Raw genomic sequence first — 25,036 nt, forward strand, 5'->3', positions numbered from 1 at the left:
TTGTTCATGTTGTATGAAAAACCGTTTCTGTAATCCGGAGAGCCGCACACATCTTGTAAGTGTCCGGTTTTTTCTGAATTCGTTTTGCCTTGGATTTCTATTAATACCTTTCCTTGTAATCTCATGTGCTCCGTTTATCCCTTCAGTGAATCGTCAAGTAAAATAGTACGATATCAAAGTGTGCGCAGAGTCGTTAACAAACGGGAAGGACAGATAATAAATTAGAGTCACTAGACATTATAGAAACAAGAAAACATGTAAGCTAAACACGATAATAGAGGTTACTGAGCTCAAAGGAAAGCCTTGCAGTTCCGCAAAGTTCTCTAAATGGGCAGAAGACTTAACAAAATTGGACGAGAATCTTCGGTTTGATGCAGATAAACGACACAATTCTTTGCCCAGCAATTATTTACATACCCTTCCCCAATGTGCTGCACGGAGGAAGGTGAAGTAGTGAAAGAGTCAAACATCAAGCAAACGCTAAGAAGCGCACAGCAGAAGAAATTGAAAGATCAGGTATCAGGCCAAGCTTGGCAGGGAAAGTTGATTGCTTCTTGATGGGAGGAAGAACAAGAAGGCTATGGAACAGGGGATGTCCGACAATCCCATAGCTTTAGTTGGCTGTGGCAATGGAGGACATGCCCGACATATGTTATCGCTGGCGTGTTTGAGCTGTACGAACAGTTACTTCCCACCAGAGTGTACCAGAGTAAGAAGACAAGAACGGGGTCAGACCAGATTATGTGCCGTTTATGTGGAAAGGCAGCTGAGACGGTGGCCCACGTGTTAGCTGGTTGCTCTGCGCTTGCGCAGGCCAAATATCTGCAACGGCATAATGCGGTGTTGAAAGTAATTTTTTTTGAGATGTTGTACAGCCTAGACCTAATGGACAGTGTACCGCCATGGTATTCACTTAGCGAGCCTAAACCTGTCTATCAAAATGACCGAGCGCAAGCCTTCTGGGATGACCCTGTTTCTGCAGATCATGTGACGGTGAGAGCTAACGGAATTGATGTCCGAATAGTGGATAGCACAGCAAAATCTGTCATCTTTCTGGAGATGAGCTGTCCTTGGATGAATAACAGGGAGATCAAGAGCTGCGAGAAGACGCAAAAGTATGCCCCATTACGACTGGAATTGAAGAGGCAGCTTCCTGGACATCAAGTGAAACAGTTTAACATCGTAATGGACGTGTTAGGAGGATACAGTGAGGAACTGGTGAACACCATCCGAAGTCTTGTAGGAGTTAAAGGGGCAAAGAAGTATTGTTGAAAATGCAGAAGGTCGTTTTGTCTGAAAGTCTGCACATTGCGAGATCTTTCAAAGTGTTAACATAAGCAGATACTAACTCAAGTCAGAGACAACAGAACAATTATTTAGGATCGTCTTAGATGCTTTAATATTATTGTTTTAATAGGTCTGAAGAGATACATTTCACATTTCTACCTTTTTAAGAATCGAAGTTAACCTTTTAATTCTCTTATATATAGATCGATATATGTAGATACGAACTTTTAAGATATATTCAGGTTATTTTTACAGCCTTCTAAGTTCCTTGCTTCCCGTGCAGACCTAGGTAACTTGTTCCATAAAAGGGGAGCAGCAATCTGAAATGCTCTGTCACCCATTGTTTTCTTTGTTTTCGCAATTGGTATTTTAAGCAAGGGATCATTGTCATTACGTCTTAAGCTATCGCACGAAGGCTGTTGAATGCTAATTAGGTCTGAAAGGTACTTAGGCGCATGACCGTGCAACATTTTATAAGTTATCAGAAGTATCTTATAATGTATTCTGGCGCGCATTGGTAACCAATGTAATTCTGCGAGCGAGCAGAGGTGTTATTTGACAGAACTTGGGCGCGCGATAAATAAGTCTTGCACTTGCAATCATAACACGTTGCAGTTTCCTAGTTTGATATTCCGGGATTCTATATAAAAGGCTATTACAATAGTCCAATCTGCTACTAATAAAAGCATGTACTAGTTTTTCAGTTGATTCTCTGGACAGATATTTTCTAATATGACGTCTGTTGTGAATTGTTCTTTAGTAACTTACTTATTTTATTTCAAGTTATAAGTACATTTCTTTTCTTGTAATTATTTTTTGTTGTATGGCGAAATAAAAATAAATAAATCAATAAATAAGTAAACAAATAAATGTTGTACAAGTAATAGAAGGGGCTGCTACATGTCTTTGTAATATGAGTTCCCATATCTAGATGGGTATCAAAGCATGTGCCTGTATTACGCGCAGGGACTACAGGAGAGACTTCAGCCTGTCCAACATTGATGCTTTGGATTGAAACTTTTGAGAGCTGCTGGCGAGTACCTATAATCAGGAACTCAGTCTTGTCATCATTGAGCATAAGCTGATCCTCTCTCATCCATGCTCGGACATCACAGATGCACTTCTGCATGGCAGATACAGCTTCAACTTCACTGAAAGTGTCAGATGGCTTAAATGACAAATACAACTGTGTGTCGTCCGCATATGTGTGAACGGAGGGCAGATGGTGTTTTAATATCTGAAACAGCTTACTCACATAGATGGTAAACAAAAGCGGGCCCAGGCATGACCCTTGGGGGACTCTACACATCAAATCAAATGTCTTTGAGAGAGTCCCGTTAATCGACACCTTCTGCGACCTGCCCTCAAAGTAACTCTCAAACCATGAAAGTACTTTCCCGCGCAACCCAACTGTTGACCTCAATCGACCCAGAAGGATCTCATGTTCGACGGTGTCGAATGCAGAGGTTAAGTCGAGAAGCACCAACAACGTAACTTGACCTTTATCCATCGCCATTAGGAGATCGTTCTTCACCTTAAGTAGTGCGGTCTCAGTGCTATGATTTTGGCGGTAAGCACTTTGCAATTCTGGAAACAAACCATTGACTCACATGTGCTCCTGTAATTGTACAGCGACCGCCTTCTCTGTAAGTTTGGACGTGAACTGTAAGTTACTCACAGGCCGAAAGTTCTTGTTTATCAATTGAAGACCAGAGTTTTGAGCAGAGGATGTACTAATGCCTTTTTCCATTTGTCAGCGAAGTAACCATGCTCTAATGATATGTTCAACATCCTAGTAATGACTGGAAGTAGCTCCTCAATACAAAGCAACAAGATGGATGACGGGAAAGGGTCCAGAGCACATGTCTTCATGGAAGCCACAGCCATCTTCCTTACAGCCTCCTCAGAGAGAGGTTGAAACTCTGATAGCGTGACAACGTCATCAGTACTCGACGAACCTTTGAGGCGCACACTCAGTAGAAACCGCATGAGGGACCGCGTCACCGGCTAACTTTGATCTTATAGCAACTACTTTATGGATGAAGTATTCACCCATCTCATTTGCGAGAACAGAGGCGTTAGTATGTGGTGGAAGAGACTTGTCCTCTTGCAGATTTAATAGACTCTTACTAGCCCGGAACAGCTTTGATTGGTCCGAACTGTTCTTGTCAATAAATTACCTGTAATGAGTACACCTAGCTTCGTTCATCAGATGTACAACATAATTACGCTTAACTTTGAATACTACTAGATCTGATGAGCGTCCAGTTCTCCTCCATCTTCTCTCGGCCTTCCTCCTGTCCCTTCGAGCCTGAATTATGTTATCATTAAACAATGGGGGCCTGGGTCGAGTGATGACATGACGAGAACAAACCGGCGCGTGTTCGTCTAATAGCGATTTTAAAGTCGCGTTATAACAGTCGAGCAGCATGTTCAAATCATCAGGCGGGTCTTGATGTAGCTGGGAGTTACGAATAGCTTCTCTCAACTTGGTTATGTCAATTGATTTGAGTTTCCTGTATTCAGCATGCTTAATTCTTGGCGCAGACATATGGCGCAGACATATCACGGTAGCATGGTCAGAGAAATCTCTCTCCGGAAGGGGCTCACCATCCACAATACCATCGGCCTGCCGTGTGATAATTAAGTCCAAGGTGTGGCCATGTATGTGAGTGGGTCGTTTAACATGCTGGACCAGACCCATAGAGTTCAACAGGTCCTTGAGCCGGATGGTGTCAGCATCTGACGGAACGTCCATGTGAATATTTAAGTCGCCACATATTAACAGTAACTCATTACACATAACTAATGACTCGAGTTGTCCGAGAAGTCATGAAAGAAAACACTCGTAGTCACGGGATGATCCGCAGAGTATGTTGGTCTATACACGATGACAATTGCAACTCGCAGACGAACAGTTCCGAACTTCACAAGCCATTCCGACACTTCAAAAGAAGACCGATCGGCTGAAAACACTTTGTTTACATCAAGACAGTCAAGATATAATAGCGCAGTCCCGCCACCCCTACGAATAACTGGAATAGAGTGAGCTCACTTAAAATCGCAGAATCAAGATCATTGAGCCAGGACTCGCATATCGTAAACAACTCAGCTCTCAGATCACATACCAGGTCCACAAAAGCCGATGATTTCTTCCTTAATGATCTTGCATTCAAACTACATAACTGTAACTGTCCAGGTTACCAAAGATGGCATTACGCTCAACACTTATAAGTGTGTCACGTGCTGGCTTCCTGCACGGATGAGCACGGCCCTCAATTCGCGACGAAACAATGGAGGTTATGTGAGCATTTCCTGTGGGGCCCGGATTAAGTTTAAATACCAAATCACCAACATCCAATACAATATGAAAAGTCGCCACTGAATTAGCATAGTAGGCACATGTAGGTAGTAGGTCTCCTTTATGAGGGTCTCAATGGGGTTAAGCGTGTGGCGTGAAACGTCCAAAAAATTAACCGTGTGTCGTGAAAAAGGGAAAAAAATAACCGTGTGTCGTGAATTACTTTGTCCAGATAACCGTGTTGTTTGTAGCTTTTCCTAAACTCTGAACAATTATTTGATGTAAAAATTAAGCGTGCACCGTGAAATCGCGAAATTTTTAACCGTGTACCGTGTTTGCTACACCCCCATTGAGACCCTCCTTTATCGCCTCAGTTTAATGTTCAGTAATACATTAAACGAAGATGAGTTGGCGCAAACAATGGAGAAAATGTTTGCATGCCAAGGCCGTGAACACAATAGTTTGATGTTCAGTGGTCCATTAAACGAAGATGAGTTGGCGCAAACAATGGAGAAAATGTTTGCATGCCAAGGCCGTGAACACAATAGCTCTGTAACAACGCCCCCGTTATGAATAAAATCCAAGTTTGCACTGAATAGCCAGCTCGAAGATGTTGGAAGCCAGAAATCTCTTGAAAATTGCCATGTATCATACCCAAATACATTTTCCATCACTTGAAGATGGCTTTAGACATCCGCTCGAAGAGTTCTTTGCACAAATAAGAGCCCCAGTTAGGAATAAAATGACTGAAATCACGGAGCTCATTTGTGAATGCGGAAAGTTTCATTCTGGCATGCTGATTACATTTCAGAAATACAAAATGGGGGTCACTGAGTTCGTTTTTGAGATATGAGTAGCTGTTGCCTCGTTAACTTTTTACGTCACAAAAATGACCGAGTCTTTTTCAGCAATAATTGGTGTTTGATATGGTACCATAACATTGCTGTTAAGTGATAAAGTCTTGTAGTGTGAATTCTTCTAATAAGAACGTTTCTTTCAAGTGTTGAAACTGGTTTGAGCACCTTAAGTGTAAAGTATGCCAATGAATAGCAAAGAAGGAATACAAGTTATCACTTGCTTGTGATATGAGAACAACAGGTCAAATATTTTTCTTCTTTTTCTTACCACTTATGCATCATAAAAAATTTGCATACTGTTAATATTATAATTGAGATCTATAACTAAACGACTAAACATAACTTCCAGTTTCACTGCGCAACAGACACGAGAGAAATATACGATTAGGTTTACTTTGGACGTTTAGGCCGCACACCGTCTTAACATTACAAACACGAGTATTCGAAAAAGCCACATCTATTGGGCGCACATAAATTGACTAAACACATTTCAATCACAATACAGCAAGGAAAGGATATCCAATTCACAAACTAGCGGCATTGGCGGATGCAAAAACCAAAAACCCTGTGGAAAAAAGTGGAAACGTATCCTCCCCGAACCAAATTCAGTGCCGTAAATACTTCGGACGTCATGACGGCCGTGATGGTGTAAAAAACGTCTTTTGGGAATTTGTCTCTATTATTATACAAAACGCGAGCGACATTTTACTTTTGTTTTGTGCACCAACATGGCCGTCTAATCACGTGAGTGCAAACTAAGAATTGCATAACAGATAAATGTGTACAATTAAAACAAAATGAAACTTAAATATACGTTTAACATCTCGAAAATCGTGGGTAATAGGTGTCGGCCTCGAATGACTAATCACGTGCTATGCCTTGCTTAGATACACTTAAGTTACTACCTATAATCCCTCACTTACAACCTCTGTAACCCAGGCCCTCTCGCTCTTGTGACAAAGAAAAATTCATTTTCATGCTTATTCGTTACCATTCAAACGCTAGAAATTCCAGCATTAAACAAGAAAGGTGAACATATCTGTAAAAAAAGACTCTACCGAAGACTATCAGGTTGTCGTTTATTATCCATTGAGTGTAATTACAAACAACAAGACAAATGGAGGCAGTGAATTGTCTTTCACTCCTGGTTAAATGTATTCTCGGTGAAGCCTTCTTTGAAGGAAAACGTTGAACAAAGTTCACTTCCTTCAGCATGAACACAATGTTGGTTTTGGCCTGCGCCGATCCCTTTAATTTTGTCTTCAATTTAATTAGTTTTTTGTGGAGGAAAAACCTTTTAACTGTGTTCTACCTCAAAACCAATTACGCTGACGAACAACAAAGTAATCGCACTTTCGTTATAATCTGCATGACGTTATTCAATCTTGTACTGACATGATGTAATTATTGATTATAAACTAAATGTCCACCGGCTCAAACTTTTATGCCTTGGTATATCGACTTTGTAACTCACCTTAACACGTCCATTTTCTTTGTAATTTGTCCATGCTTTACTGTCTATAGATGACTGTAAGGTATACTTCTTCACAAAGTAAGGAGCCTTGTTGTCCCCATCCCCTTGAGTGGACACAGCACAGATTACATGAAGCGACTGTAGGTCAACCTGCAGATACTTGCTAGCATTATCCCCACGAGCACACCATGATCCTCTTACGTCATTCAATCTACCCAAACTGGCTGGATTCGAGTAGGAGATGGAGGCCGTTATCCTTTCATCTGGTATTAACCCGTTTTCCATTCCTAGATCCCAATCAATACAGTCTCCTACGTTTAAATAAACAATTGCAGTTTAGGTTACAGTTGAAAACTCTCTGGCGGAAAACAACACTCACTCTTTTTGTTCTTTTCCCAAATAAACTAACATTTATTTATTTTTTTAAGAATGGAATAATGTGCTGTTTGGATGTCTGCTCCCTATTTACAAATGTGTCACTCGAGAAAACACTAAGCATTTGTCTAGACAAATTGTTTTCTCTTGCTGATCCTCCAGCTTTACCCAGGGTTGTTTTACGCAAGCTATTGGAATTTGCCACCAAGAAGAGCCACTTTCTTTTTGATGGTAAATACTACGACCAAATCGATGGTGTTGCCATGGGTTCACCATTGGGCCCTGTCTTAGCCAACATTTTTATGTGTGCTTTTGAAGAAAAGTGGTTGCTGAACGCCACAGTTAGTCCTTTATTTTGGAATCGTCACGTTGATGAGACATTTATCATGTTCCACAACAAAGGCAGTGCAAATGACTTTTTGCACTATTTGAACGGCTGTCATCGCAATATTAAATTTACCATTGAATTTGAACATAACAATGCAATTCCGTTTTTGGACATTCTTGTCACACGTCATCAAAACAACGCCTTCACGACATCCATCTACCGAAAGAAAACTTTCACAGGCCTCTACACGAAATGGGATTCCTTCACTCCACGAAAGTACAAAATAAACCTCATCCGCTCCCTCACTTATCGCTACCACCGTCTTTGTTCATCTGGCTCCTTGCTACAATCTGCCCTCAATGATCTTCGAAAACTCCTTCTTCAGAACGGCTACCCACAAGGCATAATCAACTATCATATCAACGATGTTTTGAACAAAAACAGACAACATCAGCATAGCGATCCAGTATCTACAGTTCCTAAGAAAGATATTGTTATCCTACTTCCCTACTTAGGTTTGCAAAGCAACCAAGTCGCTAAACGCCTGAAATCTTGTGTGTACAAATTCTACTCTTGTGTTAACCTTAAGATTGTTTTTCAGAGCACTCGATGTATCACATCTTTCTTTCCTTACAAGGACCGTATTAATCGTTCACAACAATCCAGAGTTATTTACAGAGCACATTGTTGGGATTGTAATGGTTTTTACATCGGTAAAACTAAACGGCGGCTTCACGATAGAAAAACCGAACATTTTAAGGCCCTAGCTAAAAATGACAATACTTCAGCCATTGCTGACCACGTCAAGGCCACTGGACATAACATCAAGTGGGATCATTTTGATATTTTAGCGAAGGGCAAAACAGACTATCATTGTAAAATAAAAGAGACCTTCTTTATTCAAGAACTTGAGCCAGCTTTCAATGTCAACGTCGGAAGTGAAAAGCTGATGCTTTATTAATCTTTTCTTTATTATTATTATTATTATTATTATTATTATTATTATATATTTTACTGTTAATTATTTGCTTAATCTAGGTTCCAGTCCCCTCATCCGCTTTGTTATATATAAATAGCTGTTTTAAATTTCAATGGTTACTTTTGAAAATGTGTATAGAGCACATACGAAACTTCAGGTCATAATCAAAATGAGCAAGTTGAATATGTTTATCACTGCTGTTTGTGTCTTATTTTTGATCAAACTACGATGGCCCAAGAACAAAAGTATTTACGAAAGAGTCCTGTATTTCTTGCAAGCGCATGCTCGGAACGACGCCATTTTTTCCCCCAAAACTGGGGGAAAAACCATATTTGGAAAGAGATTCCTAATTTGGGCATAGTTTATTTGGAGTGTTTTTATACTGGAAACATGGCGGATAATGTGACAGGAAATTTATGCTGCCAAGTTTCCGGTGCCATTCGCTTTTGCATCTGAGAAATGTCAGTTTAACTTTGTGCCCAAGGCGGAAAAACTTCAAGCTATCCATGCAGTCGTTATATCGGTAATGATGTTGGTTGGTGTGATAACCGAACGGTTCTTACCGACCTAATACATGTAGATGTAAATGTAAATGTAAATGATGTTTTTGTTAAAGAAGCAACAGGAGTTGGCAAGTCTGTTTGTTACGTTGAAGTTCCTTATGTTTGTGATTTTTTTCGATCCGAGTGCGATGTTACAATGTAGTTCTATATCAGTCCTTCTAATCGTGAGTCCCTTAACCTGAAACTTCACGGTGAATTCCCAACTGAACATGATTTTGGCTCAGACAAATATCAAATTTTGATATGCTCTCCCGAGAGTCTTTACGAAGAAACAGCTGCTGAAATTGCAAAAAAATTTCGTACGCATGGCTGTTAACGAGGCCTACTGTGTGTTACAGTTGTAAGTATAAAACTGTTGGTTGTGGATGTGAATCGCTCAGCAATTACTAATAAATCTCCTGCTGGAACTCTTGTTTATTGATCATTACTTCTCTCGATCTACAATTTCTAGTTATATGATGACCGCACTGATCCAGTGTATTGATATTTGAGGTGCACAGTAATTATTGAAACTGTGATTCCATATTGTCTTAGGAGTTTAGTTTGGATACCCTATGTAATTATATAAAACATCAGAACCAGATTGATCAGAATCAATTTCTGGCCCACCATACAAATATTGACCATTGGAAATTTTTTTGACCAATTTTGTCATCCACCTCTTCAATTCTCCCAGGTCAAGACACAACAAGAGGTTTTGAGGGTGGTTAGGAAATGTAGAGTGACGTCGTCCTGGAATTTTACTAAATACATCTCGCTGGGACAATTCCCTGAACATGATTTCAACATCATCAGCAGAGCTCATTGTGCTGTGTCCTTTAGATTGGGGAGTGACACCTAAGACTGTCAATATTTGTGAAAATAGTTTGTCCCTTTGATTGTGAATGACAATATCTCAGTGCACTTGTTTCATTTAGATTCTTTCGAAGCCTTGCAAAGTGCATGGTCTTTAATATCTCGAACCTCGTGCCCAACCCTCTGATCTACATCCACCTGCCTTTCCAGTGTCATTGAAGTACTTGCCCCATTTTAACTTTGAATATTTTTCAAATGATCACTTATATGATTATCCTAGAACAATTATTTACCAATTTTCACCTAACCTTTGGCGAATAATTGTTAATTATTGACTTCAAATAGTACTCAATCTATCGAACAGGATATCCATTCAGTTGCCATTTTCCAACTGATAAATTTTTACACCTAAGTTAAGCATATTGTTAATATCATTAACACTTCAGCTTTCAATAGATATGAAATACTCTTAACTAGAAGCTCTAAACTATTGACAGTCTAGATAATACATGGTTAAACTACTGACATAGTAACACTGGTTTCCACTTTTCAGTAATAATAATAATCCTCCCAATGTTGCTCTTGTGAAGCCACTCAGTCCTTTGTCCTTGAGTGGCTTTGTAGCTCAAGTGGTAAATCTCATTGAACCACCTGAATCTTTTAGGTGTCTGCAGACAACAATAATTTGCTTAATTGTCCAGATAAGTGTGAGGATCACTTCTCTCTTTTGTCTAAAACCCACAATTCAAATACATGTATACACTCATTTCATTTATCACTGACAACTCTGTTCTCCAATTTTCAAGTTATATCTTTCTTACTTGATTGAAAATTATGTTTTTACAAACTGTGTAGTAAGATTTTCATGATAAGTAAATAAACATATTTGTATAGAATGTTTATTTTAAAAATGTCAACATCATGGGCTAGTGCTTTGGGCCATCCAGTTTATATTTTATCCATTCATTTATCCAGCTACAACCATTTATTTCTTTAGTGTGCATTGCTCAATGATGTTAGAAAGATAAAAAAGTTCTTAATAAATAATATAAATGCAATACATGTATTTATTTCATTTTTTTGTGCACAATCATAGTACATGTGATTTTTTATGTGCAAGGAATGACACCAAAAAAGGTCAATTTAATATTTTGTCCCCTCTAAACAGCCATATTGTGGTACACTTTCTCTTTGATATTTCCATGTTTTTTGCAGTTTATACTACAAGTTGCCCTACACCAAGAATAAAGTAAAATATAAATGTAATGAACAAACAATGGTGCATAATGTTCCATCATGCAAAATTAATGTATACCAATTAATTCATTGACAATGTTGAAACCAAGTTTCAATATGGGGACATTAATGATATGATAGCTAAATGAACAAATTTTTAAAACAATAGCTGTTTAATACTGGTTCGCTAACTGATACAGTAATATTACTGATGTATTTACTTTAAATCCTGAATAATTGATGTGCCAAAAGCATTTAAGATCAGCGGCTGTACATTCAGAGCATTTCCTCCAGATTAAGATAAATTCACATTATATTCTCTGCAGTGAAAATGAATGAGCATGGAATGTTAACATCATACTGCAAGCAGTTAAAGTGCCACTGTGATAAAAAAAAAACCACTCCTTTTTTTCCTTCAGATTTTAAAAGTGTATTTACTTAACACCTGACTGGCAAAATTTTGAGCTTTGATTTTTATCCAAAGGCCGTTTACTTTGAGTGTAAGTTTTGGATTTCACGGTCCGCCATTACTCACATTCAAAACTGACCGATTGGACCTCAGACGGTTGGATCCAGGGAAAAGTGACGTCAGAGGCTCACTAGCTTAAAATTTCAGTGTGTGAACGCAGCTTATTATATATGCAAAGCGTGAGTTTAAAAGTCTGAAAGCCCAAAACCCCCGTGCTGCATATTAATTCTGCGGCGTACACATGTATTGCATTCTTAAACTAGTGAGCCTTTGACGTCATTTTCTCCTCGATCCAGCTCTCTCAAGAACATGATGTTAGTAATGGCGGACCATTAAATAGGAAAATTACAGTTAAAATAAAGAGGTGTCTTTTTGAAATCAAGGCTTAAAACGTGGGTCACTTAGTGTTTTGTTAACATAGTTTTAAAATCCAAAGAAAAATATGAATTGATTTTTTGGTCACAGGGGCACTTTAATAATATCCTGTCAGTGTCAAATCAACAAAAATCTGCTTCGCCTTGAATTTGAAATGACACTGCCCTTCTTAATTTAAAAATTACACAGAAGACAAGCCCTCTGCCCTGGTTTATATATTTCCAGACATCACACATTAAAATGCACATTTTAAAATTTGCATAAATTTAATCAAAAGAGGGTCAAGCGCAATTTTTACCTCCGCAATTAGAACCAATTCACAAAACTTCACTCCAGTATAACCTGAAACCCCTATGGCGGTAACTACCGTTCATTCTTTACTTAAACTAATGTATAGATTTCTTGAAAACATTATCATGACCGTACTTTTCAATAATAATTTGCTGGTAGCATAAATAAGACTTGAAGGAGTCACAATTAATCAAGGATAAAATAGGAAAAGATAGCGTCTACGTCACCTATTGTCATTAATGTGCCAACCAGAGCCTCACTGGCTGTCGAAACAAAGGATCTTTTGTTCTTGTGGTTGACACATTTCAATAACAAAAGCAATGTTCATAAACAGATATCTTCCCTATTATCCAATAAAGTAATAAGTTCTTATGTACTAATTGATCCCTTTTAGCAATTTTTTTAAAATCAAGTATACCCTTATGATTACTATGTAATTATGAATACTATCTCGATTTCATTGAATAAAAGAACGTTAAATGTTTAAGTTAGTATGTACATGCCTTGAGAGTGTTCGCATATGCAAGTCAAATAAACGCAGTGAACTAAGCAAGAATTCATCTTTCGCCTCACAGTAGACGAATTCCGCCCGACGCATCTGTCGCGATAATATTGAAAAAAGATGTTCTTTAAGAGAATTCAAAACATCTGATAATGCTAAACGATGACTCAACACATACCTCGAGCTTCTTCCATTGATTCGCTGTACGAGCATTCGAATTCTACTTTAGATTGAATCGAAGCCTTCGAGATCGAGGATTTCGCTTAACCTCCTTGTAACATTTTCTGCAGATAGCACACTCTTCCCAACGAAGGACTTTGATCGGGTTTTCACACTTGGCGCATTTGCTGCCATACGTCCACTTGCATGGAGAAATAAAAGCTGTGAACTTGTAATATTGAGCTTACTCTAAAAGAGCGTTGCTTCCCCCAGCAAACTAAAAGGATTGCTTACAAAAAGCGTGAATAAAGAAAAAAATCCCGCCATTTGAGGTTTAAGAGACCGCCTTCAAGGTATAAAACGAACGATGGAAGAAGCACAAGTTGAAATCATCGCTTCGAAGGCCATCTTTGTTTACATCAAAGCGCGCGGTTTGGAAACTGGATGCTACAATTTTCAACAGCCAATCAGACAAAAGTCTCCTTTGTTCTATTTTTTGCAATCTGATTGGCTCGTTCCGAGCATGCGCTTGCAAGTAATACAGGACTCTCTCTTTTCCCGCCTGGGTTCCAGGCCCATTTTCAGGGCGGGGTAAGAGGGAGTCCCGGAACAGGACTAACTAACATTTGGAACCATTTTTTTTATTAATGCAGTAGATAAAGGGTAACAAACACTCGATGAGCTAAACTGATTATTATTATTATCATTATTATTATTATAATGATTATTATCATTATATTATTATTATTATTATTATTATTATCATTATCATTATCATCATCATCATCATCACCACCATCATCATCATCATTATTATTATTTTTTTTTTTGCTTTATTTTCACAGCTTAGCAATTTTTTTTACAATACTACGCTTGTACATTTCCTAACCAAATTTACAACAATAATACAACTACAAATTACAGCAGAGATAACTACTTGCACTACTTAACAAAACGATGCAATTATAAATGCAACTTACAATACTACAATTTACATAATTTACTCTCCAAAACAATACAATTACTTATTTAACTTACAATATTAACACATATCCTACAATTATTTTACAAATAGAAACATAAGAGTAGGAGTGGCACATCCCCTGGGACAAAGATATTTGGCACAGCTCATGCACATAGTGTTCCCCATTTTGCTCTGAATTTTCCCAATGTGTTACTTTTAAAAGCAATCGTACGTTCACAAAGAATCTTTTCATTAAGTAAAACGCAGAAAATTTCAAAACTGGGAGAGGTTTTATTTAACCATGAAAGAAAGATGTGGTACTTTGCAATAATAACATAATGATTGAGCGCTTGAAAAATATTTGATTCAGGCTTATAGCCGTACAAAATATCCGAAGTACTTAAGGTGACATTTTCCAATCTCTTTTCGTTCCACCAGCTAATTACCCTTTGCCAAAAAATTTGAATACTGGGGCATTCATATAAAAGGTGAACTAAATTCTCATAAGGGAGAGATGTTCTCAATTTCATTTTGTAAAGATTACTGTTAGTAGGTAGAATGTTATGTACCACCTTATATTGAAAACATCTAAGTTTGTTTTCCATTGTGACCTTGAAGGGTAATTCATAGACAGCTTTAGTCGAGATATTTTGTTCTACTAGTTTCCTTTCTACGTTCGGGGGTTTAAACAATTTCAGCACAAACATTTTACGGGCGGTTTTGGCCGTGACGTTCGCGGACGTGAGGTTGTGTCCCTCACGGTTATCAAGAAGTTCTGAATTAAGAATTGATTTTTTCCATTCATCGGGGATCGCAGCAAGAATACCATTATAAGTTAGGAAGTTCACTGACAAACCATATTTTCTTTGAAAATCGGGTCTCGATAAAAAGGTTCCTCTTTCGTTTAAAAGATGGTGAATTTTAGTTACCCCTTTTCTATACCATGACAAGTAAAACACTGGTTTCCCATCTATTCTTATGAACCGGTTGTTCCAAATAATTTCGTGTAGATATTCCATAGTCGTGGAGGGGTTCTTAGAGTGCAACTCCTGCCAAACAGTCAATATTTCTCTGTAAAAGCTTGGCACGCGTGAGGTCAAATTTAAGTCGCGTGTGTCAAAATTACATTCAAAGATAAATCGACCCCCGTATTGAGCTGTAGCAGAGAAGAAGACGGAGCACCGTTTACTACCTTCAGCTTCACAAAGGCGTTTGACCCAGGCTGCTTTAAGAGATTTACCTAATATGGTGTAATTAACCATATTAAGACCGCCTTTGTCCACAGGAAGTACTAATGTTTGACGTTTTATCTTATCGGGCTTGAAGTTCCGTTTTCAATTGTTTTATCACTGTAGGTTTCTTGTAAAAAAATTACATCATATTTGCCGTTGTGAAGCCACCGAAATAAATTTCTGCGTTTGATCGCCTTGTTTATACCTCTTATATTAAGAGAAATACATTTTAGGTTCATCAAAACATGTACACTTTAGCTCCGACACTTGCAATGCCGCAAACAAATACGCTTCATCCAAAAGGTGTGCCAGACCAAAATACTACAAAGGAACATTACACACACTAAAACAACCAAAAGCGTACACAGATTAAGCCGTTATGAGGCTTCCTGTATGGAGGAGAAATTGTTGTAATACACCAAGATTTATGTTAGTTTAATTGGGATGTTCTCCTCCACAATTCCCCGCGAATAAGTTAGGATTCAAATTTTAAGAGTTGAAAGACAGCAAATGAAAAGGAAAAAGCCACAAACTTTGATTGTAAGCGAGTTCGGACGAAAAGAGTGACTAAGAGTTAACCAAACTCTTATGGCTACAACCTTTAGCGAAGAGAGAGAGAGAGAAAAAAAAAAGACTAACAAATTTAAATGTTATCTAAATCCTCCTGACTATAAATTCTAACTGGATGGTCACCTATTGATAATTTCATAAAGATTTTACCGTCCATTGCCCAAGCACTGTGCCACTGCTCCGACTTCTTGCGCTTCCAGACTTTTGCAAAGAGTTGACGGCGCATTCTTGTCAAATTTTCGTTAATGTACACAATGCCAGCACCTTGAAAAATCTGGCTCATACTTTGATTCTTTAGACTTTTGCGAACTCCATATAACTCCTTCTTTGTGCGATATGACTTGAATCTAACAATAATCGGCCTGGGTTTGCTTACGTTCCTGCCTGTAAACATTCTGTTGCAAATGTCGATATTATCGCTTCGAATGGTAACATTGAGAGCATTTGCCAGTTTAATAACTTGTTCAGCTAGGTTTTCCTCTGTTTTCTCCGGTATACCGTGTATTTCCAAATTGTGTTTGCGGGTGTATTGTTCGAGATCGTCAATTTGATTAATCGCTGTCCCCAAGTCGGCATACAACTGATCCCGCTCTTGGTTAGCTTTGCTTAAGGTTTCCTTCAAGGACTTCACATCTCTCTTGAGATCTTTATTCTCAGTCGCTAGCTCCTCCATTTTATTTATATGGAACTCCAGTGACTTCTGAAGCTCATTGTATTGTTCACGAATGACTTTGTTTTCTTCTAGCAGTTTGTTTGTGTTTTCCTTGATGTTGTTTAGAACTTTCCATATCTCATCTAGTTCCGCCATGTTGGATTTTGCAAATTTCACAGATTTTGCAGGCGGCTTCTCGGATTCCGGAGAGCTATTATCACTGCTTCTTTCCACTTTTTTACCTGGGAAATAGTAAGTTATTTGCCCTTCCTTTCCTTTGTTTTCCGTATCACCCATTCAGCGGGGAATATAAGGCGGACTACGAAAACATGCTGCTGTCCGCCATTAGACAAAATTCACTACCACTTCAAGTCCTGTTACCGATCATTATTATTATTATTATTATTATTATTATTATTATTATTTTTATTATTATTATTATTATTATTCTTAGTCTGGAATACCATGCAATACCAGTAAAAAGTATTCGGTAGTCGGGCTCTTTTGACACCTATCATTTTTATTGTGCTTTCTGTTTCCTATGTGGGTAGGCCTACGAAATGTTTTCCGACATGCCAATACAGTTTCTGCACTATTTGTCCCATTTGACATTTGATAAGATACCAGGGTGGGGCGAGATGCATTAATTTTGGGTAAAATTCGGCAACAACTAATTCTTTAATTTGCCGATAAAACCTCGAAATCATGAGAACTTAATTTTAATAGCGCATACTATAATGTCGATAATGCTAGTTTCTTTCCATTTCGGGCATGAATTGTATGGCAATTAAGTATTTTTTTTTTAATCTGTTCTGTGACAGCTGTAGTCTGCTTTCGCTTATATGGTCAATGCTTTCCAATATACTAGAACAAGTAGTGAAAATGAAAACACGTACTGGTAGTCGCGATCTCGGGGTTTTATTAGCAAATTAATAAAAATAGTTGTTAATGAATTTTACCCAAATTTAAAGCACCTCGTCACCCCCCCCCCCCCCCCCCCACCACCCCCGTATCATTTTGTATGAATCATTTGGAATTGATTTACTTGCGAAGCTGGGTGCCATTTATTTAAGCACATATATCATCGGTCCAAGCGAGAATGGGCTGGGACTAGTTTACGAATAAAATAAAATAAAATAAAATTAAATTAAATAAATCCCTTCAACGAGTAATTTACTTCGGAATTTTTACTTGGAGGACACCCTCTTGAATCTGTGCTAAGATATCTGTCAAAGAGTCTCTTACTGTATATAGGGAGCCAGAATTTCAGAGATATTTAGAGGGAGAAACTTAGGCAATTCTTGCCATTAGGATACAAACAAGTTTCTTCGTATAGTTAGATTTTAATATTCTTTTATACTCACTACTCTTTTGGGGGCGGGGGGGAGGGGGGGATTGGGAGTGTTGGGGTTAGCTTAATTGAGATGTTCAGTCATTTTTACTATTGAAGGCTCCACTCTTCCTTTTGGGGTAGGGTCGTATCTCTTGTTGAACACTATATTTCATTGGCAGTATAGACCTTATTCATAAATGGCGGTCACATTTATAATTCTTTGGTCCACGTGCAAATTAGCCTACCAAGCCTCATTTTAAAGCAATAATTCTTTTCAATTCACTGTATGGTATGGAGGCTTGGTAGGATAATTTGCACTTCGACAAAAGAATTATAAATTGACCGCCATTTATGAATAAGGTCTATAGTGTCGTACTTCCTATTGTTTTCTGTGCTAAATCGATTGTTATCTTTGTTCGTTCTACGATGTACTGTTCTTTTGGCCAATCCTGAAGCCCGTTCAATGAGCTACGACACGACCTTCCTTTTGCCGATGTTTTTGCGTGACATCTTTCTTAAATGACAGATAGCGTGACGGAATAAATCAATTAATCCTTTTTGAGAATCTTTTAGCGCTTGATTTGTTTCTCTACATCATCAACTGAAAAGAGAGCAAATTAGAAGTAGAGGAGATTAAAAATGAAAAAAAAGTCTTTCAGTTTACAACAGTCCGAGCATTGAGGGCCTTTCTTGTGGCTAGGATTTCTGTTTTTCTTTTTAAAAATTCAACGCATTTAGTTCACACTTTATATCTTATATCAAACAATAATTTATGAACTTCATTTTCAAGAGCATATTTGTATAAGTTCTGTAGTCATTGACACTTAACAGATTATTTAATTTTGACCATCTACAAAGATTAACGCTTTTGATGAATTTTAACCAATCCCAAATTGTCGTGAGGGCGGCAAAAAAATGAGAAAGTAGCACACAAGAGGAAGAAGGAGTTTGTTGAATGTATAATCATTTTGAAGGTCTCTGACATAAAATCAATAAACGAAAATTAACAAGACGTTATGATGCGCATTTGTTCTCTTATAGATCATAAATAAGAACCAGTCAACCTGAATGCATAATTTCAGCATATTGGACAAATACAAACTGACACCACTGACAGTCTAATTTGCAAAATAGCGAGTATTTCGTAATTTTACAAATGCACCAAAAACACGAAGGAGCTACATTTCAATCCTCGATAGAAAACACCTTTTTAACTACGCAAGAAAAAGATTCAATAAAGATTGGCAGTGGGTCCTTTGAATGGGAAAAGCAGCATTGTGGGAATTGGTTTGTGTTGTACTATGGAAACAAAACAGGTGCAGCGAAATGGACTTTCTAACCATCGCACTCCCATCCACACACTAAGAGGGCCATCTTTGTCAGTGCCTTGGTCTGGACTTGAAAAATATAAAACCTCAACGTAACATAACATGCCCCTCGGCTTTTTTAATCAAGGCTTTTCAACTCAAATTAGACTGGAGTTCTAAAAGACATGCTTTAGGCGCATTCGGGTTTAAACAGCATGCAATAAAAGCTGCAGAAGATTTAAAACGCACAAATAAGGAACTAGTCTTCACAATAACAAAAGAAAATCAATTCTGGAATAATGCTTGTTTTTATCCTGACTCAAGCATTTACGTTTTAGAAGTCCGGAATATTTTCTTAACATGCTGTCCGTTCAGTCTTCTCTCATATCAGGACTCAGCAGATCTTGTAAATTAATTGTGAGTTCAAGTTCCTGTTGTAAACGTGTTTTTGAATGACCGTGGCAACTATCTATTGTAATAGTTATACATCCAAGATCCAACTTGCAGAGCAGTAAGACCACAAAAAGTGTCAAGAACGTTTAAAAGGTATAAGTGGTTTGCTAGAAGCTTTGGAAATCAGTCTTCAAGTTTGTCCTAACCTCAAGCTTTTGAACAAGATACCCTCCTATTTAGGTTAGTAGATATGTATGTAGAGAACCATACAATACAACAAGAGAGATGGAGATAAATTAGCGCATGATGCAAAGCCAAGAGTGATTCATACCCCATTCACATCAACAAGACATGTTTAATTAAACTGGGTTTTACACAATGAAAATCAGTCACGGAAACAACTGGCTTTTACATGAGATTCAGGTGGGTTTCAACACGAGCTTTGATCTGTGCTAAATTTGCAGTCGACAAAATTCAGTATACATGATTTAAAAAGAAAACAATTTGAAACAGTGTTTAAAAACTAAACATGTTAAACATGGTTAAGGTTTGGTCTGAACGGGCCATTAGGCTGTAAGTAGTGTCTGACTTTGCTGAAACACCCGATTCATCGTTCACAATTTCGCGACACATCCGAAACTTTCATGTGTTGTCCGCCCGTAAATGCAAAGTGAACAATACTCCCAGATGTCTAATTCCGACGAACTCTCGTCTTTAGAAATAAAGTTTACGTGACACCTGTTTGCACCCTTGTCCCTTTACAGGCGCGTAGCGTCCTATACGCAAATACGCACGTGCGTACTTGAAGTTACCAGAAAACTTTGAAATTTTAAGCAATTGTTTCTATTTTTAACATTTTACTTGTACGAAACCAAGATTTCCTTATGAAAACACCACGTTGATTAAATTCTAAAAACTAAAACAAAAGCTATACCGTGTTCTCACTTAGTTTTTTACACTAAACAATACAGTGTTGTTTGGTCAGCGTGCAACAAAAAGGCGAAGTTGCAAAGGAGCGACGTTCCGAGAACGTTGTTGACAATTCCAGTCACCCCATCAAAACAATGTTTTGTTTGCGCCAAGTTTGCTCAAAATAAGGGCAAGACGCTTTGTTCTTTGCTTGTATTAACACAACTATTCCGAACAAGAAATAAAGAACGCAGTATTTTTCGCTTAGTTTACTTAGGTTTCTAGATCATATGTACTTGTGCGTGCTTGAAAAAATGACCACGCTACGCGCCTGCTTTACGATACCTTTGGATCACCCCTGATTAAAACACTAGACAGAAGAGTCGAAACGTTAGCTCTTTGAATCATTTGTAACTTTTGGAGCTACAATCAAGAGTAGCATCAAATTATGTCTGAAAGTTAACAAGAGTCTTCCAATTAATGACCTGATCAACAACAACAATACCTAGGAATTTTGTACTTTCAACTTGTTCAACAAGATTGCCATCCATCACAAGAGAAATATGGTGAGCTAAATCTATCGACCTTGGTCTGAAAACTGTGAGTTTGGTTTTCTTCATATTGAGAGTGTATGGGAATTTTGCCGACTTCGAACCATTATAATTCCTTTAAGGTCTGACGATTGTGGATAGCGAGAATACTTCTCAAAAAGCTCTTCTCTTGAGATTATTTTCGTGAAGTATGACTTTCAGAATCAAGCTATAACGACCGTAAACGAAATTTGTAAATTTCATATAAACCCTTGAAACCAAAACTATGCAAATTCCCGCGAAATTTGAAGACTTTCTGCTTTGTGCAATGATCTAATTTTCTGTTGAGTGAATAATATTAATAAGATGACTAAATGTTATTTTAGAATTTTTGAAATCTGCCTTTTTGCAGCGGAGTTACAGAGGCTTGAATTCGGCCAAAATCCCATACATTCACTTTAATTTAAGCCGCGTTTGCCCACCAACCAAGATGGCGTCAGAAACCGTGAAAAGTTCTATAAATAAACAACAATGATAACGTTATCATGTGCGTCAGTTCTCCTATAGATAATAAATAAGGAGTCAAACCTCAGGCATAATTCATCTTATTGGACAAACAATAACTGTCACCACTAATTTGCGAAATGGTGAGGATCATGTTTTTACAAAAGCACCTAAAATATCATAACGAAGGCGCTATGTTAAAGTGCTACTATGATAAAAAAAGATGTTCCTTTTTATATTCAGATTTTGAAGGTGCGATTGCTTAACACTTGACTGGCAAAAATTTTGAGATTTGATTTTTATCCAAAGGTCAGGGGCACCCAACGATAATTTTCGTTGAATTATGTGTTCAGGAGAGTCAAACTGTTCTAAGAATTTCGGTTCTACGTTGCCAAACAGCTACAGATTTCTTTACTAGAACATCATCTAAAAGATTCGAAACCAGGGAAAAGTAGTCCCTTACGTTTTCGGAAGGGGTATTTTTGCAATTTTTGGCACTTAAAAAGGTCACCTAGCAGTTTCGGATGAGCAAATGGTGCGGTTGGAAGTTCTTTGGAGGTAACGTTCAGCTAGCAATTTCTCAAACGAAGACATCATTCCTTAAAATTTTCGGACACTTCAATTTTCAGCTAAGATATCCGAACGGATCAAATTCTGCTAGGCGCTAAAAAAAATCTCTTTAGACAGTCTTTATACATTACAAGGAGCCTAGAAACGTCTCCCAAAGGCTTTCATTTGGCTTAATTTACTCCTTGGCTGCTCTTGAAAGGTTGTTTACTTTGAGCCGTAAGTTTTGGACTTTACGGTCCTTTTTGCAGGTTAGATTGGGCTTTTTCAACAGTTAAATTATAACAATAATCTGCATTTTAGCCCTAGTCTGCAGTCTGCATTTTACACTGACCAGTTTCCAAACTCGAAATTTCGAGTTTGTGAACGCAAAATTTCGAGTTTCGAAACTCAAAATTTCTAGTTTGTAAATTCAAAATTTCAAGTTTGAAATTTGAAGCAGGAAAACTGATCACGAAATGCCACGTCCCCTATGGGCCACCGTAGAGTCCTAAGATGCCTTCTAATGTCTCCGGTTAGTTTTAAGGTCAATTCTTTATTGCAACTTGTGTAATACAGTTTTTGACATATAACTGTAGCAAGAAAAAAGAAACCATTACGAGACAGATGTAACTGAAGTGGATAACGAAAAATATGAAAACCTAATGCTCCCAAGGAGGGAAAACCATTGAAGATATATTGACCCGGCAGCCAGATGTTAAGTCAACATGGATAATTCAAGTTTCCTAGTTGGCGTTTGCCAGTAAGGGCAAAGAAAAACATACTAGAAGAAATAGTCGTTCAAGATGTGATAGGTTAAGGGAATTTTAAAACGGTTTTGTCATATTTTAGAAACAAAAAGGAAAGTCCGTTTGAAAGGTAGTATTAGAATGAAATTCACAGTACGGTTCAGAAGCTTACGGAAACTCTTGTTAAAGGCTGGTTTCCATATGATCGCAGACGATCGCGAATCGCAGATCCCAGATCGCAGAAAGTTCTGCGATCGTCTGCGATCATATGGAAACCCACTTCTGTGATCGTTTGCGATCGTCTGCGATCCTGCGATTGTGATCGCAGAAGATAGAGCCATGTTCTATCTTCTGGGATCGTCTGCGATCGTCTGCTATCTTCTGCGATCGCTTGCGATCCTGCGATCATATGGAAACCAAATTTCTGCGATCTGCGATCGAAACGTATCCCATAATAATTTTAATTCTGACTCAAATGATTCAACGCTTCTTAGCAACAAAGCCTGAATGTTCGTTTATGTTCGTTACTGTTCTGTCAGAAACACGAAGTTCTCTCAGCAGTGTGTGGAAAGCCCCAAGTTTTTGTCTCTTCATGAATATTTTTCGAACTCAAAACCGATGTCTCGTTCGCTTTTAAAGCTGACGATGCCGTCGCTTCAGGACTAAAAGAAGTAAATTTGCTTGCTGCTAAATTTCCTCCTCGGTGTCCGCTATGTTGTTTACTAAGATTTTGCCGCGAGCACAACGCGCGTGTACATTTGACATTTCTGCTGACCGAAATGTATGGCTGCAGCCGGCTCTGCGATCGTTTGCGATCGTCTGCGATTATATGGAAACAGCTCTCTTTGCGATCGCCTGCGATCGTCTGCGATCATATTGAAACCCGCCTTAAGGAAGTCAATACTGTAAAGAATTTGTAGTTGATCAGATCTCTGATAATTTTTCCTTTTAGAGATCCCCCGTTTTAGAGATTCCCCACTGTCAGTTTCCCTTCGGCTCAATTTCCCGTTCCCTGTTTTCGACAGCCGTTTTTATTTCACATGAGTTTCTACCTCCCATCCGGCATTTTTATCTCGTATTTTTAACTAGGCCGGATCTTTCATAAATTATCACAAATTTTCGAACTCGCATCACGCATTTTTTATGTGGAGTCACGGGATTTTTAACTGGCATCTCTCATGCCGTATCTCTCCTACAAGCCTATATATATTGATGACTAACTAAAGATGAAAACGAACACTTCCCAGACACAATGTAGTAACGAGATGAAAAATACAACTTTACACCAATGAATGTCGCGATAAAGCTCCATCGCAAGATGAAACTTGACAGGAACTGACAAATTAGCTTCGTTTAGCGACCAGCTGTGCGTGTTAATGAATATTACGACTAAAGTTTTTTTTCAATAATTGCTGTCAATTTCGTATTTCATAATTTTATTTGACACTAAAGGGAATGTGACTCATGGTTAACATGTAAAACTGTTTAATAGTTCCTTGCTGCAGAAGTTTAATCCCAAGGACTGAGCCGTAGAATTAATTTTTAATTATAGATTCTAGTAGCTTGGTGAATAGGTTACTTTACCAACCCTTGAAATTTAGTATTTGTAGTAATTTAGTATATTTACAACAAGAAGGGAAAACAAACTAATCTATCTATTGAATAATCATGTTTGCCTGCGATGTCCAGTGGATAACGACAATAATGAAGACCAAATATAAAGCCAATTTTCGGCAAAGACTGTTCGAGATGGAGAAAAAACACTGAAAACATATTGACCCGGCAGCCAGATCAGGTTCAAGCAACATGAATGAACTTAAGTTTCCTTTACCTTTTGCCAGTAAATGCAAAAACAACTAGCTATGTTTGGTAATTTGTCGCAGTTTCCGCTAGGAGGAAAATTGTCGTTCAAGATGATGGCATTCTACCAACCAAAAAAAAAGCCCGCTGAAAAGGTATTGTGCAGTTCAGAACCTTACAGAAACTCTTGTTAAGTAAGCCAATATTGTAAAGGATTTGTAGTAAATCAAATCTTTAATAATTCTTCCTTTCAAGGATTACCCGTCTTAGAGAATCCACATTTTGGAATTTCCCCGTTTTAGAGATTCGCTGTTTTAAAGACTTCCCTCCCTCGATCCCCCATTACCTATTATGGAGAGCCGTTTCTATTTAACATTTTCTACCTGGCACCTTGCATTTTTTTGAATCCCAAATTTTCTATATCTTGCAACTCGCATTTCCTAACTCGCCTCTCTCATTTTCTTTATCGCGCATTTTCTAACTCTTACTTCTTTAACAAGCTTCCGTATTTGCAGGCCTTCATATATAATCGTGACTAAATAAGATGAAATCGGAC

At 38.0% G+C, this 25,036-nt stretch overlaps 4 protein-coding genes across 4 annotated transcripts in view; 1 reads left to right on the top strand and 3 right to left on the bottom strand.

The window, feature by feature from the left end:
• LOC138023483 (lactadherin-like) overlaps positions 1–7,224 on the bottom strand; it is a 36,126-nt gene extending 28,902 nt beyond the window's left edge. The window contains exon 1 of the mRNA XM_068870483.1: positions 6,920–7,224. Within this exon, the coding sequence (XP_068726584.1) occupies positions 6,920–7,204 (285 nt within the window). The 5' untranslated portion in view covers positions 7,205–7,224. The remainder of the gene's footprint in view (positions 1–6,919) is intronic.
• Positions 3,464–4,045, bottom strand: LOC138024773 (uncharacterized). Its single transcript, XM_068871962.1, has one exon. It carries the CDS (start codon positions 4,043–4,045, stop codon positions 3,464–3,466), a length of 582 nt encoding a protein of 193 aa, XP_068728063.1.
• Positions 7,225–7,356: 132 nt separating the features above from the next.
• LOC138023484 (uncharacterized) lies at positions 7,357–9,875 on the top strand. The gene is made up of 2 exons (XM_068870484.1): positions 7,357–8,137; positions 9,841–9,875. Exons 1-2 carry the CDS (start codon positions 7,357–7,359, stop codon positions 9,873–9,875), a joined length of 816 nt encoding a protein of 271 aa, XP_068726585.1.
• A 5,955-nt stretch (positions 9,876–15,830) lies between these two features.
• Positions 15,831–16,706, bottom strand: LOC138023486 (uncharacterized protein PF3D7_1120000-like). The gene has a single exon (XM_068870485.1). The coding sequence runs from the start codon at positions 16,704–16,706 to the stop codon at positions 15,831–15,833; it is 876 nt and encodes a 291-aa protein (XP_068726586.1).
• Positions 16,707–25,036: the final 8,330 nt, after the last annotated feature.

Source organism: Montipora capricornis, chromosome 11 (assembly GCF_036669925.1).
Source record: "Montipora capricornis isolate CH-2021 chromosome 11, ASM3666992v2, whole genome shotgun sequence".
NCBI classification, from domain to species: Eukaryota; Metazoa; Cnidaria; class Anthozoa; order Scleractinia; family Acroporidae; genus Montipora; species Montipora capricornis.